Here is a 24,045-nt window from a genome sequence, read left to right as displayed (position 1 = left end):
CGGGTCTAACGCGAAATTTATTCAATTACCTTTATATACCGACGTTTCGACACAGGTTTCACTGGTCATGGTCGCGGCCAACTAAAGTCTCAGCAAAATGTCAAAACAGAGATTTGTGCAACTACCCGACGAAAAGTGTAAATGTGAGTTAATATGTGTTCAAAACGCGAAGGTTTTAAATATTATACTTACAGCAGTGTTAGCAACTAGGCCTCTTAGTGTGCTTCTTCTCACTAGGAACCACCATGTCAGTGGGCCGCCGTAACCATCTGTGGCTACCTGGCTACGCAACACAACCGTCCGGACACACACAGATTCACTGTAAAGGCACGCCTCTGGAATATTCTAATAAATAGTAGTAAAGTGACTTACCGCAGTGCTAGGTCTCTTAGTGTGCTTCTTATTCTCGCTAGGCACCACCAGGTCCGACGGCCGTCGATCCCCGTAGCCATCTTTGGCCACGCAACACAACCGTCCGGATACGCAGAGGTCCCGTGACGTTAGATACGCCTCGCAGTATTGCGTGAGACGGTTCTCCACGCACGTGCCGGGGCATGCGATGTTACCTGTAATGATTAGGTATAGTTTATTGGAATGGCCTTCAAAATCCCAAAGAAGGTTTGAAGTAAAATTACGAATATTACGATCTCCTCACATAAAATTCACTCACGAAATAACAGGAATTCATAGATATCACCTTAATCACCTACATACGTTAAGATGCATATAAACGCCTATTTTTCTGCTAATTAACCCTAGGTATATTTATAAGCATGAAATAATCTGTTTAGGCAATTAGGTATAAGAGTACATACAGCATAAAAATATTATGAAAGCGCTTACAGAACATAACAACATTGACATTGTTTCGTTACAATTTTAAACTAATAAAATTAGAATTAGAGAGAATTGGACTGGTGAATCCACCAATAAAATATATCTCTTCGAGTCTGTTGAATGTGTGTACCTATATGCATGTTACAAAAGTTTATGTATAACATGGTCCTTCGAACCGGATTCGAATTAGCAACCTTCATATCGAATATGCGCTATCCTACTCTTGTACTCACTAGACCTACAACAATCAGACGCAAATGTACCTAATAATTACCACTGTCTTTGTATCTGTCTGGCGCGGGCGTGGTGGGCTCCTCCTCGTCCTCGGCCGGCGTCGTGTAGCGCGTCGTGAACGGCCGCCGCGTCGTCGACAGCGTGTCGTTGCCTGAAATACGATTAATATATCGTTCAAAAAAGGTAAAAATATTGTATTCTAAAACTGTGCACCTTTTCAAGGCACATACGCTCACATTTAAAGACGCAACGCACATAAACAAAAGCTAGTAGTGTCTAATTGCCAATGGTCAAAGTCAAGACAAGACAAAATATTTAGTTGTCTAGAAGATAGGTACTGCTCTTGCAGAACCGAAAAACAAAGTCGGCCTTGTATAGGATTTAGTGCATATTCGTATTGACTGTTTCATGGTCTATCAGTTAATTCATGCAATAGGGGTCATTTTTATTAGGGTTCCGTAGCCAAATGACAAAAAACGGAACCCTTATAGATTCGTCATGTCTGTCTGTCTGTCCGTCTGTCCGTCTGTCTGTCCGTCCGTATGTCACAGCCACTTTTCTCCGAAACTATAAGAACTACACTTTCCCGAATGAAGGTTGAGAGAGGCGATGGCTGAGATACGCGTCATACTCGTGAACGGGTGCTGTTTGTGGAGACTGGTCTATTTAAGCTAACACGAGCTATTATATTTAGTAACTTTATTTTTGAGTATAATTACATGGGCACACCTCATTCGGTTCTCGTATGCTATTTTATTTTTACTATCATTTTCTTTAATTTAATGAATGTTTTAATTAGGTATACAGGATTTTGACTCTTGGAGACCCTATACATCTCTAAGGATAATTTGATTAACTACTATATATTGTAATCTTTTAGTTATGATGACACTTAGAGACATTTACATCTCTAAATAATTTTAGATTATAGTTTTTGTATCTTTGTGTTTTTTTTTCAATACTATTGTTATTGCGTTTTTTGTAATTCGACATTTAGAGGCTTTATACATCTCTATGTTAGTTTGATTTGATATTTACGGCTTAGTTGTATTTTATAATTATTGATGTGTTTTTTTTTTGCTGTATGTAAATTCCATATTGACGTGTAAAAGTGCCCTTGTGGCCTATTTGCTGAATAAATGTTGATATTTGATATTTATTTGACTATATTGTTGAAACTTGGTAAGTAGATGTATTCTGTGAACCGCATTAAGATTTTCACACAAAAATAGAAAAAAAACAATAAATTTTTGGGGTTCCCCATACTTCGAACTGAAACTCAAAATTTTTTTTTTCATCAAACCCATACGTGTGGGGTATCTATGGATAGGTCTTCAAAAATGATATTGAGGTTTCTAATATCATTTTTTTCTAAACTGAATAGTTTGCGCGAGAGACACTTCCAAAGTGGTAAAATGTGTGTCCCCCCCCCTGTAACTTCTAAAATAAGAGAATGATAAAACTAAAAAAATATATGATGTAGATTACCATGTAAACTTCCACCGAAAATTGGTTTGAGCGAGATCTAGTAAGTAGTTTTTTTTTATACGTCATAAATCGCCTAAATACGGAACCCTTCATGGGCGAGTCCGACTCGCACTTGGCCGCTTTTTTTGTATTTAGAACTCAACTAATTAGGCGAGTAGTGTCAACTAGAAATCTGGCACTACAATTATCGTTTTGATGACTATCCTCCCCGGCCTTTGCCGCAGTAGGAAGCACAAAGAAAGTAACAAAACAAAATAAAGAAGGTAACATTTATGCTAATTACTGCATATTCATCGTTAGGAAACTCGCTTAACAAGGTGGCGCTTATTGTTAATGTCTTGTTTACCATAATCCATTGAGCCCTTTGAACACAAGTGCTCTTTTGACTTATGCAAAACGGACACCATTTCTAGTTCTACTTTCAGATTGCGAAGGCATGCGTTTATAACTTAAGTAAGTACATAAGTATACGAAAAAATTGCACTACAAAATACATAGAGCATAATAAGGTGATAAAATGTTATGTGTTTTAATGTTAAGGTGAGTTTGACAGGCTGACATTGTCCGGCGAACTGGTAATTTGTGGGCCCCTTAATGGCGTCTACAGACTGGTTTTAAAGTATGATAAGTCTAGACCTTAAATACACACATTCAAGCGTCGGAGCAGATGAGCCAGGCGATGGCGTGCATGCACACGCCGGGGCAGTACTTGTCTACTGTGTCCAGAGACCATGGGTCGTCCAAGAGACCATAAACACGAGGTACTGACCTAGCGGCTCGTCGACGCAGCACTTCATGGAGGGATTGGGACACTCGACCTCATCGAGCACGTTGGAGCAGATGAGTGACGCGATGGCGTGCATGCACACGCCGGGGCAGTTCTTGGCGTCAACTTGCGTGTCCAGTGTGTCTAATAGACCTGGAAGTAAAAGGGAAAATGTTTATTACAATGAACTTTTTATTCCACAGAGACAACTGTCAGTAAAATAATTTTCGCAGCCTCCAATCTCGAATGCTTTATGAAACCTACACTTAATTAGTTTCATGATCATTTAATTTTTACGATTAAGTATAGTGATAATATGTTTTATTTCTGAACCTGTTATCATTTTACTCTATCTAATTTGGATGGCTCCACTACTTGATTGAAGCATGTAGGTAGGCGTTGTCATCCAATCGGGTCTAATCCTTGTACCATCGACGTGACGGACGGTTCGAAACCTTATTTCAACGTCATAAGACTCATAAGACCTGCCTGGTTAATTATGTTGTTCATCGTACGCGTTCCCGTTATCCCGCGGAATGCTCGCGAGTCGCGACCTTGGCCGCTCAAACGGTTCTCGGATAGCTAACAGCTGATTATACGCGGGACAGGCTTCCGAGGTTTTAAGACGTTTGTTTCAATCACGTTCAATAGCGGTTATAACACTCAATAGCGAGTCCGGATGCGACGCCACGCCAATTTGATAATAATTACCACCATACTTACCTGAGCCCCATTTAGATTGAGCAAAGTTACATTGCAGACAATTGAGGTACAGTGAGGTGCGAAATTCATTGATAAAGTCGCCATGCACTTTTACGGCTGATGGGGTATGGGGGCTGGTGGGGTCAAACGATCGACTTGCGTAGCGAACAAAACGCAACTGTCACTGTTGAACTAATATGGAATTACGCTTCGATTCGGAGCGTTAACGATTGGCACGTTGGCGAAGCATAAGCAACCTGCTGCTGCTGCTGTGTATAGATAGCGAAAATGAAACGATTCAACTGCATGCAAGTCGTAAGCCGATAACGACCTTGAAGTTTCGGGCATTCTACATTCCAAGCAGATGAACATGTCCAATCAATTTCCTGCTATAACTATTTAAATTATAGCTAAGCCGTGGGCTACTAACGGCACTCCGCTATCCCGGCCTGCAGTAGGGTTACCACGCGCTGCAACTATGTTTATAACAGTGTTTAATAGCTAATAGTACCTACCCTATTTATTTTCATCACTACATAGAGTACATAGTATAAAACAAAGTAGCTTCCCGCTGTCTGTCCCTATGTAATGCTTAGATCTTTAAAACTACGCAACGGATTTTGATGCGGTTTTTTTAAATAGACAGAGTGGTTCAAGAGGAAGGTTTATGTATAATTTGTTAACCCGTGCGAAGCCGGGACGGGTCGCTATAGTTTTAAATAAAATCTTTTATCGCTGACTGTACTTTTCTTTTAACAGACAACTAATACCTACTCATCGAGAATTCTAACAAACCTATTTATCAAAGGCCACCACCTGCGTCCATCTTCAAATCAGCTCGATGGTACCATATACCATACTCGTAATATTGTAAGTATGTGAAGGTATAGCTCTATCCAATAAGAAAAAGTACAACAACTTTTACTATGGGATCAATCCTGAAATTGCTATAAAAAAATTGAGACTCCCATACAAGATATCAATAGGTATAAGCCAGCCAAAACGTAAAGTGTAATTTTTTTTTCGTTATTTCGGGGTTGGTCCCTTAGTAAAAGTTGCTCAGTATGACCTATACAACCTGTACCCATCCCACTTTCAGTGGTTGGTGTAACACCTTGTATAGATATATACAAACATTAATAAGCTAACTTGCTGGTAGCCCTGCGTGCGTACGCGCCGGACCATTTGGGCCATGTAGGCCTGTAATGTAGGCCACTGGGCCACGGGTCCGCGCCAGGAATGCGCATGCGTGAGGCGGCTCGGCTGCTTACTTTGGTGCGGCGGTTTGACGTGGGATCAAAGGTTTAAGTAGTTTCTAATTAAATACCCGCATTTATCTTTAAACTCTAAGGCACACTCGCACCATCCCTCTAACTCGGGGTTAAGCGGTTAAATGGTTAACTCAGTGTCAAATTGTACTGGTAGGTAACCATGGCAACGATGCAATATTTGTATACCTGCATGCAGGTTGAATACGCATGTACTATTATTAATTAGATTAAGATCCGGTGTTAACTGTATTATGACAAATAAAATATTGATTGATTGATAACTCCAGGTTTAACCGGTTAACCCGGGTTAGTGAAATGATGCAAATGAAACACTGATTTAAACTTTCACTATTATTACACATTATTAAATTGTACAACGCGATAAACACGCGATTAAGTCCCGTTGTACAATTTAATAATGGTGCAAGAGGGCCTAAGCTGTTCAACCATCGCATCTTCGTTAACTGCTAAAGAGTTGGCAATATGCTTAACGCTTACAATCAACCTAGCCGCATCCACTTTAAAAATGATCTTATCGTAATACACATTGAGTAACTTTTCCCAGTCCGCGTCAATCTATAATAGTTATTACGCGATTGATAAAGATGGTGACAGCGTGACGTCACGCGGTCGTTGACCCTCGAGAAAGCCTGCTCAGGTGCGGAGAGGGAGGTTATGCTGACCGTGAACGAGAAGAGCCGGTCCGATGTCTCTGACTACACGTTTTTCGTCAATTTGAACAAGTAAGCGTTTGAAAAACTACATGTTTTGGTATATGAACTTTTTGGAAGTCGTCAAAAATAGGGAGTGCAATCTTGCAGCATAAATACTGTTGGTCAAACCAATTTGTCAGTAAATAAGAACAAAAAAAACTATACTCATCCTTTTCTTTTGGGGGCTAGGACTAGTGTAAGACAAAGATAGTGTGATTGTGTGTGTATCTATGTTTGAAATGAGACAGCCATTTGACAAACTATAGCATAATCATTGATCCCGGTATTTGCAAGATTCAAGATGCCCAATCTCGCAAGATCTCGGTATTTTGCGAGATCTCTGAAATCTGCGATTTATTTTTAATATTCTATTGAAATTGAGCAGTGTTGTGCTAGGGACGAAATAATGCATAGGTAGGGGTAAAAGGCATCATTTCAGCCTCGAAATATTGGTAACAAACTACCTCGGCAGACATAAATGCCTGACACCCCTTGGTTAACACTACACTTGGTTCTACTATTGTTCCACTTCGGAGCTCCCTTTGCAATTTCAGTTTTAAAAGTAATATGGATGAACCCTTTGAACCCGATTCTACCCTTAATGGCTCCTCTACACGATGGGCCAACGCCGGCAACTCCAAGGGACGCAGCCATGCGGTAGAATGAGATAGCAATATCACTTAATTGCTCCCTCTAACGCATAAATGCGTCCCTTGGAGTGGCCGGCGTTGGCCCATCGTGTAGAGGAGCCATAAGAAATACTTCGTTTTATATGGAAAGCACCACGTGATCACCGATTAGCCGTCATAGAAAATGACGTGTCGGACGCTTCGACCCGGGCACAGCCCGGTCTAGCCTGATTCATCCTTTTGGCTACTAGCTTCTATTATTATGTACCTATTTTTTGTTTAACACTGATTTAAACTTTAACGATTTTTACACATTATTAAATTGTACAACGGGACTTAATCGCGTATCTAAGTTTTAAGATTTACCTCCGACGTTTCGAGGACGGCGTTGTCCCCGTGGTCTCGGAGAAGACTGTTTCTTGAAACTTAGATACGCGATTAAGTCCCGTTGTACAATATAGTAATGTATTTTTTGTTTGATATTGACCCAATTATTCTAGCAATATTATGTACCTTGTCAGTTAAAAGTTTGCCAAATTGGAAAAAAATAGTTTGAAGGGCTTCCCGTATTTTTTTATTCCCCTTTTTTCTGGCAAAATTGGTTTGATGAGACTACATTAATATTAATGTAAATACATACATACTATGTATGCATGAAAACCGTCCTTATCAGACGCGGGCGCACGCGTCTAGCGTGTACTTTCGTTTTCGGACGGAGAAATCGGCGCGTTAGGTCATCGGGTAACGGTCCGGCGCAGGGAGGGAGGGGGGGGGGGCGTACAAACACAATGCTAATCGGTACATGTTCGGGGACAGGCCTGGGAGTAATGCACATGTGATATGGCCTGGGCCTGGCGATTTACCTAAGAAGTGAGATAGCTAGAGTCCTTCTAAGCCAGTGGTTCCCAAAAGTGTTCGCCAACAAACGTTCAAAGTTTTTTATTTGCGAGATTCATGGTCAGGTACAATATGATGGCCTTAAAATAACATGGCTCAGCACAATTCACCATTTTTGTTGTCAATGCAAAACGTTTATATTTTGATATATATTTTGTAATCAACAAACGGTCAAAAAAGTATGTAACCACTTTTAAAAATAGCTACATTTTAAATATTAAACATAATAACTACCTAGTTCTTGGTTATTTTTATTTTTATGCAACAGATATTCGGCTAAGTGGCCGAATACGCCGAATACCGAATAGTTGCCGAATATTCGTGGCATCTAGTAATTATTTATTATAAATGTGTAATAATCCATTCATTGTATTCATTCATCATTCGTTTCATTCAACGTTACTTAAAATGCAAGAGGTTTAACGAACATGAAAACATTTAAAAAAGTGTCTTATTAGTGATCAGTTCAACTAGGTGTGTCATTGCTGTGAGGATTGAGTTATTTTACCGCGAAACACGCCTATTGGTGTGATCGTGATATATACTTATTATTGAGTAAAATAATGTATTTCATCAATCATTGTGTCATTGTCATTATACTTATTTATGAGATACAAATGTAGTTTTTAGATTTAATCTCGCGCGTTAATGTCTATTACTTGAAGACTAGTAAAAGACATCAACGCCAAAAAAGGCTTAAAGTGAAATATTTTTACAATAATTAATTAATTAAATAAACAATATTAGACAACGATCAACACTGGACACTGGCAGATCATAACATTCATAAACAAATACGCCTCCTTATGATTTTTTACGAAACATTCCGCGGGCGTGAGTGATCGGGCGCGTTATTTGTTAGAATCGCATTTGTACTCATGTCTGCTAGATGCACTGAAACATTCCGTATCTGTTAGATATGCCTTTGCGCGCGCATGCATTGCGAGAGATATAGACTGGTCCAAAAATACGTTCACAATTTGTTTTACGATTTTTATTCTTACTAAAGGGTCATTTGCAAATTTATTGTATCTTTGTCTAATTTTTTCTTAACATTCTCAGTTTCGTTACGAAAATGAACCATACAAAAATGCAAATATGTAGACAAAGGTACAATAAATTTGCAAATGACCCTATAAAGCGTCTTCAAAATATACTGCTTTAACTTTGGTACACAGCATACGTTTGCGAAAATGATTATATACAGCAGTAAAAATTCTTACAGATGTAGTGCATAATAGGGATGATGACACGTTGAATTTTATAACAAAATCTAGTAAAATAGATAGCAAACGAGCAATTTATCACAATAATGTGGATATTAAAATAAAATATTAAAAAATTACAAAAATACAAGACCTGAGAGTTTCAAAATTTAAGTTTTTTTTAACTTCCAATAACTATAAAAGTAAGGGTACCATTCGATTCCTTACATTTCACCCAAAAAAATATTGTATAGCAACTATATACATAAACGCAATATTTCACCGATAAAATGCAATTTTCTTGTTTTGTCCATACTACAAGATGGGCGATGACGTCACGGCCTCTGGCCGTTTTGTATAGGGCGTTTCGCGAGTGAAGTGCGACTGTCGGCCTTTGACTACAATTTCTGACTTTTGTGTTACTTTAAGAGCCAACGGGAGTGGTCATTTCTCCATACAAACGTACTCGACTGTTTCCTCCGTGGGTTTTGAAGCTAGAGCGATGATTTTTTTAACACAGATTAATATTGTCAATATCTGTGTCGGACCGTTTTGATTTTTTTGATATTTTTGTTTTTTAAGGCGCTAGAGCCCTTCAAAAATGTCCAAAATGGCCTAATTGACTATGCCGCAATGAGAGGCGTGGTATTCAAAACTGATATCAATTAGCCAAAAAAGCAAAATGGTCCGACACAGATAATTTCATAATCATTTAGATTTCCAAATTTGGTTACGATTGGTTAAGTTTTGGAGGAGGAAACAGTCGAGTACGAAACCTCGATATTTGAGATTTTTACGGAGGATTTTTCGCCTTGTCCTTATCGCACTAGTTTTAGGAGCCGCTTCCGTTAGCGAGACGGGTATATTTACCTAAAATATTTAAATCTCAGCTCCTGTTGGCTCTTAATGCAATGGGTCCCATATAGACATTTGACGCTAAAACAAAACCGATCGATTGATACTATAAATGAAAATTAGTCATGTAGCCTATTGATTTCCATCGTATTTTCTCTTCTTCGTATTTGTCATGATAGTATATACTTATATAGTAATACTTCAGTCAACCTCAGTATTTTTAGTACCGAGACTGACTGAAATAGCAAGACACGTTCCTAAGTTACCGTGAAAATACGATGGAAAATAATTATTCACTACATCTGTACGTATTTTTGGCCATCCTGTACAAAATGCCTTTGGCGCGTGTCGGTTAGACGTGCTGAAACATTCGTCTGGCGACAGTGAACGAAGAGGCTCATTAATTCACTTTCAGCCGTTTCTCCAGAATCGCATGCGCGGCAACACGCCAGTGTTCGGCACTCCGTACTGGAACTAATTACCTACCTCTTCAAATGTTTGCATATTATGTTATTTATGTTATTTACTTGTCATATTTAACCAACGAACTAGATTAACTATAGAAGTATGTCTACTATAAAGGGGCCCACTGATGATCAGTCCGCCTGACGACATCAGCCTGTCAGTTGTTCGGAACTGTCCACTTTTTGTTCTAACTGACAGGCTAATGTCGTCCGGCGGACCCCCTTACTATTTATAGCAGTCGAACTAAAGCTCAAAAATGCCGCGCTTGAAATAGTACACTTGAGTTGCTAATTGCAGGAATCTGCCGCTTATTTAGGTTGGACCCTACTCGTGCCTTACGGAAACTCCATTCCGGGTTTTATTTTGGAGTATCCTTCTCCTAGATGGATTGCAAACCAATGCTGAGGACCATCTCCCCTGTGACGAATAGCTTCTTGCTTCGTTTGTGGACTCAGTCGCCTCGTACGACACCCTTATCCTATGTGAGGGTTGGCGCTATTCTAAAGCCGGCCACCACACGGCGGAATTGCAACAATGATATACAGCATGTGACCTGTAACACGGGCGAAAAATTAAAACGTAGATTCTACTCCTGAAACTAGACAATGTTTGTTCAACGACTTTTAAAAATAACTTGTGGTTTGGATTTTAAAACACTTTAAAATTTATTCGAACACGCAATGTATTACGAAATTGATTATGCTTGTACCATAGAATTAATATGACTAGAACAACTGTCAATCTTCAAAAGTGCGACCAAAAATGAAATGCAAGTGTGTGCGTAAATTGTCTATGTGAGATCGAAAATAGTGATGTCATGTTACAACATATTAATAATCTGTCGATGTTTGATTGCTTTATCGACTACTTTTTCAAATGTGTTATTTTAAACGTTAAAATTCTACGACATTATGACGTATAAATAACACTTGCACTGCGTGTACTATCAAAATCGTTGCAGACTTATCTTAATGTAACTCTTACTGTGTTGGAAAGTGAAGTTTAAATTTACCGCTAAACATGAGCACCTTCAAAAAGGTATAACAATCGTTATTATTTGAAGTCGGTTATAAAAGCTAATATCTTAATGATGTCTTGTGAAGAAATAATTACATAGCTATTAATATACCGACAAGTTATCGATACTGTCATATGAACATTTTGTCAAGCCCTATCGTAAAGTAACAGGTTATGTTTTTACACAAAATATTTTAAATTATAAACTAATATGATAAAATATTAGCACACAAAGGAAGAAAAACTTATAATGAACTTTATAAACCGGCTTCTTACACTTTTTACGCTGTTAATTTGACAAAATATCGTTATGAAAATTTCGCTAGGAATATCATAAATCCTATGAAATTAGTGTTTGCTTGGATTATTTGGCACTGTAACACTGAAATCCGGCACACTACAAGACACAATCTTCACTGAATTACTTTATTTAATACTTTTCGTCCTAATCCGTGTATATTTTTCAATTTGAAAATTACTGTGATACGCTCTTGGCCGTCCGCGGCCGTCGTCAAAGTCAAAAGTGGTCACGTTTTCTCATTGGTAGTCTGACTCTTTCGCACTCATGGTATGTTCATATAGGTGATGGCTTCCCTTTCGCACACTTCAGCTGTCTGTCAAGCGCGAGCGCGAAAATGACAAGTCTGTGGCTTGTACGGTGACAAGACTGACAGGCAATGTCAATTAGACGGAATTTAAAGTACATTGAAAATATTATTTAGTTTGTTTGAAAATGGGACAATCTTAAGACTACATAGTTTCAAAAACTTGTTGAACAAAAGTTTTATTGTTTATTGAGGAGTAGAATCTACGTTTTAATTATTCGCCCGTGTTACAGGCCATATGCTGTATAAGTAACGGGGTATGATTACAATCTAGGTATTCTGTGACTTAAGCACATAAAGATGGTGAAAGATAATCTCCGCTAAACTGTGGCGTGCGCGTGCGCCACATTCGTGTCAGTTATCTGCCAACCCCCGATCAGGCTCGTCTGCTCGACTCATATTTACATTATTTATCATGTAACGGAGCATAATACGAGCACCATATGCAATTATACATCTGTGTGACAGCAGTCATGCGTAACTTTATTTAACATTGTATTTATAATTGTGAAGTATTATTAGAATAATGAGCTAATATCTAATGACATGAATTAAAAGAAATCCTTGAACACCACACGACGGGTTGGAAGGGTAACCATCTGTGATGAAGATGAAAATATGTCCCTTTGTTTCCCATAAAGTTTTAAGGTATTGTTTGTCATATTACCATTAGTCCTACAACTGAAACCGTTAACTTTTCAGGATTTTGTTACCGTTGTTGATCGATATTGTTAAGAAATGCGACCTGCAGAGGAGAACGTATGGACATGGGAAAGCATTTTTGCCCAAGCTAAAACAGACAACTACAACTCGATCAAAAAACAAGTGCCCAGGCCAAATCTAGATCACGAGCAGTTTTAGTCAATAAAATTCACAGGCCATATATTTGTAAGTCTGTACGTTCAATGACAGCTAATATTATAGCCGGATTAACCGGAACTCTATTTTCAAAAATAGTTTCACACACTTTTCGTCTGTCGCGACACTCGTGACATCTAGTGTCAAGTAGCAGTACTGATAAATCCGCTACTTGCCGCTAGATGTCGACTATGAAAATAAGCAGCGTTTTGGTTACGCGCTGGTCAAGGCGATTCATGGCGGTCTAGTGTTATTAGTCTATGGTACGGTGAGTTTTATATTGAGCATGACACTTGGCTGAGTCGACTAGCAGTTTAATTAATAAGGGCGGCGGAACAAGGCTTTCTTTTCCTTAAAACGCGGCGGACGCGTGCGGCATCGCTAACTCATACGCTTCAGCGCATATTCGCACTAGTGAAATTGACTGTAGGTATCTATAGATAGGTACGGGCACTTGAGTTTAAGTCATCGACATTTTGATATAAGTATTCTTTTTTGTACATGTACATCCGCGAAATTCAAAGATAAATATACAAATGTACTTATTTTTAGAGATATGCGAGCATTTATTTGCGTGAAGTGGAACTGCTGACGAAAACAATAAAATGGAAGCATTTTTAATGTTTTCTGAAGTTGGACTGAGTTGGACGTTGGATCGGTTATGTTTTGTTTCATTATTCTTAAAATTACTACTGCTATGGTACCGAAGCATATTTTTAACTCGCGGTAAGTGTAAAGACTTCACTGCGCTTTTTAGATATGTAGGTACCAAAAATACGTTGTAATAATATTATTACAACATCAAATAAGGCCGGTTTTATGAAGGCATGATTTCGTATAGGTATATTTAGTCATGTATTTATAAGTATTACAGCTTTGCCGGCACGTGCGATTCCCACGACGCACTCTACTAATAAATATGCGCAATTTATGCTAATCAGTCTCAGACCATTACTAAAGCAAGTAATAGATCCAGTGGCAAGTAAATTGCATAACATTTTCCGAACTTTCACGTCGATGGCTGTCCGCGACCGCTGTGAGCGACAATAGTGACATGTCACTGATTATGTCCAGTGTTAAAGAGTGGCATTCGAAATTAATAAAATCGGCCAAGTGCGAGTCGGACACGCGCACGAAGGGTTCCGCACCATCAACAAAAAATAGAGCAAAACAAGCAAAAAAACGGTCACCCATCCAAGTACTCCGCCCGACGTTGCTTAACGTCGGTCAAAAATCACGTGTGTTGTATGGGAGCCCCACTTAAATCTTTATTTTATTCTGTTTTTAGTATTTCTTGTTATAGCGGCAACAGAAATACATCATCTGTGAAAATTTCAACTGTCTAGCTATCACGGTTCGTGAGATACAGCCTGGTGACAGACGGACAGACGGACGGACGGACAGCGGAGTCTTAGTAATAGGGTCCCGTTTTTACCCTTTGGGTACGGAACTCTAAAAATTGATCTCATTGATATCGCTCGCAGTGTATCTTGCTTGCACCAATAATCAGGCAAATAATTAATTTGGCATATAACTACTCACATTAGGTAATCACATTCTTACAAGTACGTTTATGACAACACATGTAATTGTACAAATTACCTAGATTCTAGATTTTTAGTAGCTATTGGCGACATGTTTCGGGCCCTTCGGGGGTCCTTCCTCAGGCTCGAGTGCTCGCGGCGGCTGCCCTTCTAAGTGAACCCGTTGCCGTCTAAACAGTCTAAATAAAATATGTCTAACGAAAGTTTAATTTCGATACCTAGAATCTAATTTTAATATCGTTCGTAGCGCATCTCGCTGACGCTGACACCATCTGACACCGATATCTAAGATGGTGTTCAAAACTAGTGACATTGTTATGTACGCTTCGAACATGTGACATGTACAATTGTACATGTACCTAATACACCACAATTATCAGACCTCTATCTTACACTGACACGGTTTTTGGATCTATCTTTTAACCGGACATTTTTTGATAGTTAAGTATCATTTGCAGACGTTTCTGCTTAATACAAAGTTTGTCAAGTTATGCGTTTCAGTGAGAATATCGTTGCTTCAAATAAAAAACACCCGTATAATGATTAATGTCCAGGTATCCCTAAGGTCGAGAATCATTTTTGTATACAACATTTTTCTTTTGTGCAATAATTAAATAAAGGTAATATCTTATCACAAGGAAAACGTCGAAACCGGAACAACGACCCGCAGTTGTGTAAAGGTAAAGCTAAATCATTCGATGATTCAATATCATTGACACGAGAGCGCTGTCAATGGGTGGAGAAAGTCCTACAAACATGGCCGACACCGCCGTGACTACCGTGAGAACATCGCATTACCTCTTGATGTAAAAAAAAGTTAAATGATTAATGCCGAAGGCATCTCTTAACAAGGATAACATCGAAACCGGAATGGTCCTCAGTTGTGTAAAGCTTAGTCATTGGATGATTCAATATCAATGACATGAGACCGCAGTCAGTGGGTCGAGAAAGTCCTGCAAGCGCGATCGACAGCGTGGGAATATCATTACCTGGTTTCAAAATTAAAAAAAAAGTAAAATGAGTAATATCAAAGGTCTTATCATAAGAAAAACATTGAAACCGAAACAATGATTCTCTGATCTCAAAATTCTCTCTAGTGTACATTTCATTCGATAGCGTGACGAGCGTTCTCGTTTGCATTATGTTTATGTGTAGGGGATTATGAACAGCGCGCCAAGCGGGATATTTTGAAAACTCAAAATCCCATACAAAAATACTTTATATTAAGCTTAAATAATTCTCAAGGTTCACACGAACCTTGCCGCCGCCATTTCCTGTCATAAAAAGAAGATTTGTAAATAATTAAGTATGTAAATTGTAAATCTTCTAATCGCTCTAATTTCTTCGTACTTATTACAATTTCTAGCAACGAAAACTACCAGACATAGATATATTGGTGACTAGAATGATCATTATAAACTGAAATAGAATGAATGTTCACGTCAAATTTCATGATATTTCAGAATGTCGTTTTAAAATGTTTTTACCATTCTAATTTACTTTTGTTTTGGCAATACTTTAGCAACCTTATCTTTCATATGTACTTACAACAATAACACAACCTATAATTGTGATACGATGTACGCACTGTAAGCATACTTTTACGCGATACTTGTACATGCTCATTTTTAAGTTGTAAGGTAGACGATTAAATGTGACGATTTATTTGAGCGTGTTACCGCAATGTAACAGTAATTAAAACGTAATCACTTGTATGCATTTATTCTATTCTTACAAATTTAAGTTAATAAGTAGGTAATTAAAACTATATGTAGTGTTAATAAGTGATGTTATGTGTTAATACGTGATGTGCCTGCTGCATGCTGATTAATAATAATGCTACCCAAACTGTGGTATGTACCCATGTCCGAGCTCACTGTTTACTAATTCACATAATATTAAGCTAGTATACATATATTTCTCGTGTAAGTGAAATGTAATTTCTTATGAGAAATAAACATCTTTAAACCGAAATGAGAGGGTAACTTCAATTGCATGTGCGGGTTTTTGGTGGCGGCTTCGTGTGACTTTTATTTTAATCATTCGATGATTCAATACCTATCAATGACACGAGTCACCGATGCCGGCACCGCAGTCAATGGATGGAGAAAGTCCTGCAGACGTGGCCGACACCGGTTTGTGGACCAGTCAGCGTGGCGACTCATAATTTGATCATTCTGCTCATCAGAATACACCTTCCGTCCATGGCTATTTTTATTTAATATATTTCTTTCTAATTTCACTAACTTGTTAACTGAACGAATTTAAGTTCGAATACATAGGTACACAATAATATGCATCAGTTACGTTTTACGTTGTTTAGGTATCTTTTTCTGGCCTCCATTATCTGGCAGCCGTGTACAAACAGGTAAGGTAACGTTAACTGAAGTGCTGTCGAAAAACTCGAAGTTTCCAAAATTGCGAACTTTACACATATAATTTCGGAAATTTCTCACATTTTTGTATGGGAAAATGCAAGTTTCCATCGTTTCCTGTGTAACTTTCCTGAAATTTCCGACAAACTCCAGCCTGTGTATCCTAACGTGCACAGTCAGCATCAATAGTAGCGTATGAAACAACGCGCCAAAAGTATCTGCCATCTCGAAAAAAAATCCAAAGATAAATCTGCAAATCTAAAATTCACGTTCTAAAGATATCTTTTACAGTCTTAATTGTTCTACATATAGAACCTAGAACCATCACTTGTTCTTAAGCTGTTACAGAATGATATATATTTTTGACGCGTTGTTTGATCCGCTACTTTCGATGCTGACTCTACGTATCCACGGTCTCGCATTAGGCATGAGCAGGAGGCATTTATCCTTTCTACAGATGTAGTGCATAATTGCCGGCCAGTGACTTCAGAGAAGGCAGTTTTAGACGTTATCCCAATGGTCAGCCAGAAACTTCAGTCAGGATTTTCCATCGTATTTACAGGGAAACTTACGAAAGTGTCTTGTTATTTCAGTCAGTCTCGGTACAAAAAGTACTGACATTGACTGAACTAGCATGACAAATACGAACGCTTCCGAGAAAATACGATGGAAAACAATTATGCACTACATCTGAACTATTGTATCAAATATGCTTTGCCACCGCCATTTTGACACCGAAACGAAACATAACGAAACCGAAACCGTGGTAAAGTCAGCAAAGGCCGATGTCAGTGGGTTGATCGTCCGGCCTACATACACACACAAACAATCAGTGTATAGGAACATACACACTCACACGGTGCGTATAGAAACTGCGCTCGAGTGCCCGTTTCGTAGACGCACATTCTACATTCAAAACAAATTCTAGTTGTTGATTGAGTATCTATTCGGGGGTGTTTTGTGGGTTGTTGATGTTAAAAGAGATCGGAGTGGTTGCAAGTGCGTTGCTGGCCTTTAAGATGGAAATACACTCTTTTCTTGAAAATTTTAAGGTCGTATCGGTCCGGAAAGACCGCGCGACAGTTCATTCCACAGTTTAGCTCTGTAAGGCAGGAGGTTTCTGGAGAAACGCACAGTTTCTACGCACGCTGACCTATTAAGCTAAGTAACCTAACATTTCGAATGAAATTAGAGAGGTAGAGCCGCCCATTATCTACCCCCGCTTCTGAAGGGTTAAATTATCAATAGTTTATGCCTTACAAGTTACAACAACGCGCCAAGTGGGATCGCTCCAGAGCAAAGTGCAAGTTCATGGGCCACTGCAGTACTTGCTGTGATCTGTCCTCTTTCTCTCATCGGCTATCCGTTTTAGGTGACCTGTGCCTAACCTAGGTTTTAAAACTAGGTAATATGTGCTCCTAACATATATCCACACCATCTTAATCCGTCGATGGAGTAGAATGCAAATGAGCGGGCAATATGGCGCGCGTAACGGTGCGCGCGCCGTTACGCGTCTTTCCGATGCGTAACTTCGACTAATACCGATACGATACCGAGGCCATCACTGGCTGGCTGTGACGTCATAGGAATGTTTACAATTCAATGTCTACTTGCTATTGCTGAAATTATATTAATGTTTACAAAAAAAGAACTGTATATGGTACCTATAACAGGACCATCTGACATGCCATCATTTGACAGAATATTTTGGTAGCCTCGATTTTGTAGGATACCATAATCAGGAGGCCAATTAAGATAGTAATTTCTTGTTATCAATTTGGGTTCAACATTTCTGGTGGTAACTAAAACGTTTACCATTATCACCATCATGGTAAACGTTTTTTAGTCGCGTCGCCGCAAGTTCACCGTTCGTTAGGCATGTGTACTGTTTACATTAGTCTAGAATCGTAGAAACCGCTCGCTGATGCTAGGTTGCCTACCGAATAGTTGTCTTATGTATGTCCGGTCCACAATAAAGTAGGTATATTGACAGTGTGTGGGACAACGTACGGCTAGCGGCCATTACCTATTTGAACACTGTTGCCATCAGGTTTACCGTATAGACATCATTGATCATGGCATAATTCTTGCCGAAATGAGCTCGTTCTGCATTTTCTATCGCATGTATAACGGGGAGTGCTCCGAGGAATTGTTAGGATTAAATCCCTGCCCCTTCTTTCCGCCATCGCTCTACGCGACATTTCCTTCATCACTTAGGTATACGGTCGAAGATTTTAATTTATGACGCGTTTTGTACCGTGTCACACTTGACAATCAATATGAAAGTTGCTTAGAGACCTCATACTATTGTCACTATGACAAAAGGTACTGAATGGGTTCGAAATTAAAATCTTTGACTGTACAAGATTGGCATTCCACAAGGTGGATGGTTCCAGAAACTTCCTAGAAACTAGCTATTAGACTTTCACAACAGCTATGAACTATCTCCCGCGTTATTTCCCGACCGATACCACCTTCAAGAGGGTACTCCCATCTTAAAGGCCGGTAACGCACTTGCAACCCCTCTGATGTTGCAAGTTCCCAAGAGCATTATGTATATCTCTTCCGGAAAAGTGTTCCATATCCCATTCCGTTTAATTAGCGCGTTATTTCATCCGCTATTATTGATACTGATGCATTGGAATTTAGTAATTCAAAAACTGGAAAAACGTTTTTGAATTACTAAATTCCAATATTTAAATCAAGGTGGCCGCCTTGTTTGATTTATGTATTAGACTCTACCAACATAAATGTGTAAACTCTACCTCTATCAAATTTGTACTGTTTTATCAATTTATCATAGAATAGTTCAAACTGAAATGGAGCATTTACGAAGACCGTAAATGACTAAATTTTGCGAAACTGGATGGGTGATCGCTCATACTAAATAAATATATAGCATAGATTGTGTTTATTTTGCGAATTTTAAAGTAATCCATGCGAGTACCTACTACATATATCTTGCTCTACGAGGTCTATGATGGTTGCGCCTTTATTGCCTATCATCGTGGCCGTCACTAACATGTATGTAACGCGAGATGCATAACACGACAGACGATGAAAGTGCGACCATCCTAGACGTATCTCTAGCATCCTCTAAAGATACTGACCAACCTAACTCACCCGCCAAGTACGTAAAGTATGGCGCGGTCATACATTGTTGCCAAAGCCAAGTGCAAGCTTTGCATGGTCGGCAAACACCACTTAAAAGAAACTATGTAGTACATTACTACCTCATGGGTCATATAACTGACCACGGCATAAAATTTCACAACCACGACCTAAAAACGCGACCTATCTTAAGAGAAAGTGCTTACCGGAAAGAAAGGAGCTCGCGAACGAATCCTCCTGCGCCCGCGCAAGCACTGGGCTGACCGCCAACATAACAAGTATCAGCTTCATGGTGGCACTGTCAAATGTCAACTCAACTGTCACTGTCACTGGGGCATGGCGCGTGCGCTCGCCGAGTCGCGTGCGGGGTGACTGAGTGAAAGAAAGGCGGTGTGGCGGCAGCGCAAAGAGTTGGGCGGAAGAAAGTTGGCGTTGGTGGGTATGAGGTTGGAGCCTCTATGAGGCGTTATGCATTTTTTTTTCTTTTTGGTAATGTTAATATCTAAAGTTGAAGAGATCGCTTTCAGCGATGTACAGCTGCTGTCTACCTCTGCTCTCTGCAGTTAATATTGTATGCATTCACTGTCTTGTCTTCTTTTACGGTGGTATGCAAAAGAATAGGTACATTAGTAGAGAGAGTGGTGTGGAATTTGTATTTGTCTCCAGTTGATATGTTTATTGTTAAAAGTTGTAAGCAGACACTTGTGGGTTAGATTAGGTACCCAACTTGGGTCTTTCGTACACTCTCTGTCTGTCTATATTTGAAAAAAAAAAACGCAAGTCACGTCCGATTTTTCTCAATACATTTGTACAAATTTGCTGAAATAGGTGTAGGTACAATTACAATTACAAGACTTTTGTGTAGAGAAAGTAAGATTTTTTTATAGACTAACTAAGCATTATAGGTGCATATGTCATTAATAGTGTCAGTACGACCACGAAAACTATCATTTTTTGTGCATAAAACCCCATAGGGTTTAATAGGCTTTTGATTCCCCCACCGTGCACTTTCCCATAGTTACAGCCAATTGAATTTACCTTCCGCCAGGAGCTAACATGCATACTTGCAGGCATTAAAGAAAGATAATTTTACTCTGCCGCCTCTGACTTTGTAATCTTTGCTCAAATCATCGCTTAACGGCAAACCGCTTCAAGAGCTGAATCGCCAGTTATCGCACTAATATTTAGTAGACGAGAAAATAATGTATAGCTCTTAGCTCGCTCCACCCAAAACGAACTAAGTCTAGAAAAGATTAAAGTCAATTTCAATCATAACACGACTGGATAGAGATCAAAATTGAACTAATGAAGAGTTTGTCTTGCTATAACATTTTTGGAAAGTGGTAGTTAATCATATATTCGCTTTTATACTTTTAAGTGAATTGATAGTAAGTTATACTTAAAATGGACTCGGGCGGTTGAATGTGTAAAACGTTTCTTAAAATATACGTAACTGTTAATTTTTGGTCGACGATTTCGAATTCGGTTATGTCACTTGTCTCACTTGATTTAAATCGGGCCTATGGATCCTCCCATCACTGAAATAATTCTTAAACACATACCTCCTCCGGGTCTCCGATTGTCAGGTACCTACTTAAATAGTGATTGGCGCGCTCATTCATACTCATTATGAATAATTTTGTTAAGGCTACCGCTACCTCATCGTATTCGAGTCTGAGGTAGCACCTAATCCCAAGTTTGGCGTAGACTCTAGTTTTTACGAAAGCGACTGCCATCTGACCTTCCAATCCATGGGAGAAACTAGGCCTTATTGGGATTAGTACGGTTTCCTCACTACGTTTTCCTCGCCGAAACGCGTCTTATTTAATTTACCCTACCTGCATCAACGGTTTGATAGGATTCCTTGAGGAGTTGGGCTGGTTGGACTAGCCGAACCCCCCACCCCCTTGACCCAAAAATAGGCCCCATTTCGTACGGCCGGCCTGCAGTACGAGTAGATATATAGTATTAGATTTCAGCACGCACAAACGATGTAAATTAGTTAGAATAACAGTAAACAATGAGCACAATTAACGCTCCATGGGCCAACTGTCATTGTTGACTGTCTGTCTGTCTGTGTGGAGGTCAGAGCGTGGGACTGACCCGCGCTACAAACACCGCTAAAATCGAATTATATACCTACCTGTCTCACATACAGGCTGTGCTTTTTTGGAAATGAGTATTTATTAGGTTAATATCTAAGTAGGTACTTAAACTTCGAAATTACTTACTTAGAATACGTCTACCAAGCTAACTTTGAATAGGCCCGATATAGTAGAATAACACCGTTTTGACAGTGAGGGAGTGTCATTATAAATGTAAAATTTCGCAAAATTATTCAGATTTTTTTATTGGGTTTATACTAGCTCTAAACTATTAGGCTACTGAAGCAAGGTAGCTTTTCGATTTGACGAATTTATAAACTATATTTGTTTTGTTATGAGTGTTATGACTACCACATATGGAGTGCCATCTTTTGGATCCCAAAAAATACTTTATATCTCGTTTCTGTAGGTACCTATATTTAAAAGGAAAGTTTGCGCAAATTAAAAATCTATCATCTCCACCTCACCCTTCTAAAACACCTTTTGTTACCTACTGTATTTTTGCAAATAAATAAATGATTGATTGATCTCAACGTTAAAAGGTACAGGATCCAGAGTTTCTAGACCTTTCCCGTTTAGGCTCGTTTTCTAATTTCCAGCGATTTCCTAACATCCTGTATATAGCCGTGAGAAGTGCTAACTGCAGCTTTTACTTTTGCTGCTACCACTATTATAGGTAGGTGTAGGTATAGTCGGCAGCAAAAGTTGCTAAGCGAGCGAGGTGTTCAAAATTACCTTGACACGCTCTTATTCTCTTAACAATAGTCGCGTCAAGATAATTTTGAACACCTTAGCAACTTCTGCTGCTGACTGTACCATTGTCGAATGTGAACTGTCCATTTGTAAGCCTTATTATGATGACGATAAGGTCCACCTATGGTCATTTAAAATTACATACTATAGTACACCCGCTGCACGCGACGTTGTAGTGCTCTCTGTCATACGTACCCGCCGTAGGTATAATATTAGGTGTGACAGAGAGCACATTCCGTATGCGCGTGCAGCGAGTGTTTGATTTGACTATAACAGTAAGACACATAACTATAACTGACCGAGCGTTAGAAAAGGTTAGCCGTTTCAGCTTGGGCAAAAATGCTTTCGTATGTACAGATGTTCTCCTCTACAGGTCGCAATTCTCAACCGATTCTCGTGAAATTTCATGAGCGGGTTCGATGATTTTTTTTTCTGCCAGGTACAGTTTTCACGCTTATCGAGCAAGTGTGATGAAAAGACTGATAGGTTTTTAAAACTGACTTTTTAAGATTTTTTACGCGGTTGGTCCCATAGAAAAAGTTGCTCAGTATATCCCAAAACCTCCCTGGCAAACCTTTCTAAGACACGGAAGACCAGCGTCAAGGTATGCATAAGGGATAACCTTGACACCAAGCTGGTTTGTTCCTGGTTCGTCGTATTCCTGTTTCGTCGCATTCCCTATTCGTCGAAATGTGCTAAAAATGCTAGAAAAAGTACGATCACTGGTGATTACATTAAATCTTCATATTTAGGTAGTAAATACTGGTTTACTGCACGACATATTTAATTATATGTATATAATTCCCACGAAACAAGAATACGACGAATCAGGAATCCGACGAAACAGGAATACGACGAACCAGGAACAAACCACCAACCTGAGTGGAATCCTTTTCAGTGACGTTTTAAACCGTTTTTGTAATTTTTTTGTTGTATTAAGTGTCCTGAATAAATTCTATTCTATATTCTATAAGACATATTCGGTTCAAACGCCTGATAAGTCAGTGATTACAAACGCCATGAATGGCGGGCAACAGCAACGGTAGAACAGGTTAGCGTACCGTTGTCAATGGACATATTTGTAGGGTGTCCGGCGTCTAAACATAATATATGGACAGTTAACTCGAAGACGTACTAACAGTGAATTTACTGACCATGTGTAGCTCTTATGTGCTTGTAATAAGGTTGACGAATTGACTGTGTGGACGATAGATTACATTGTAAACGAGAGGGATCTCTTTTTTTCAGTCCAATTAAAGTGGATCAAAAACTTATTTACCTAATACTTAGTATGAGTTAAGGTAATGCAACTTTCCTGTGGACATTAAAGCCTAATTTTCGGACTTTATCGTCTTTATCCATAGACATGTACCTAAACACCCTTAAATTTTGCATGATTTGACGAAAATTCCTAAAATATTTGTTAGGTAGGTACCTAAGGGTAACATTCCATTTCTGACCGCAGCTGCACTACTGGTACTGAACGCGTCGCTGTTACTGTCAATTTCCATAGTAAAATGAACAGTAGTGCAGCTGCGGTTGGAAATGGACTGTCACCTTAAGGCTCCTACATGAGCAATAATTAAAAACATGAAGCCGTTTAAAATCAAACGTA

At 39.1% G+C, this 24,045-nt stretch overlaps 1 protein-coding gene across 1 annotated transcript in view; it reads right to left on the bottom strand.

The window, feature by feature from the left end:
- Positions 1-20,044, bottom strand: part of LOC134654799 (protein masquerade) — a 35,706-nt gene extending 15,662 nt beyond the window's left edge. Inside the window, exons 1-4 of the mRNA XM_063510272.1 lie at positions 19,779-20,044; positions 3,329-3,478; positions 1,112-1,222; positions 373-566 (exon numbers count right to left, since the gene is read on the bottom strand). Coding sequence (XP_063366342.1) covers positions 373-566; positions 1,112-1,222; positions 3,329-3,478; positions 19,779-19,863 — 540 coding nt within the window. The 5' untranslated portion in view covers positions 19,864-20,044. The remainder of the gene's footprint in view (positions 1-372; positions 567-1,111; positions 1,223-3,328; positions 3,479-19,778) is intronic.
- Between the last annotated feature and the right edge of the window lie 4,001 nt (positions 20,045-24,045).

Source organism: Cydia amplana, chromosome 1, assembly GCF_948474715.1.
Source record: "Cydia amplana chromosome 1, ilCydAmpl1.1, whole genome shotgun sequence".
Lineage (NCBI taxonomy): Eukaryota > Metazoa > Arthropoda > Insecta > Lepidoptera > Tortricidae > Cydia > Cydia amplana.
Note: the sequence above shows the minus strand (reverse complement) of the source record. Positions and strands in the feature narration are given on the sequence as shown.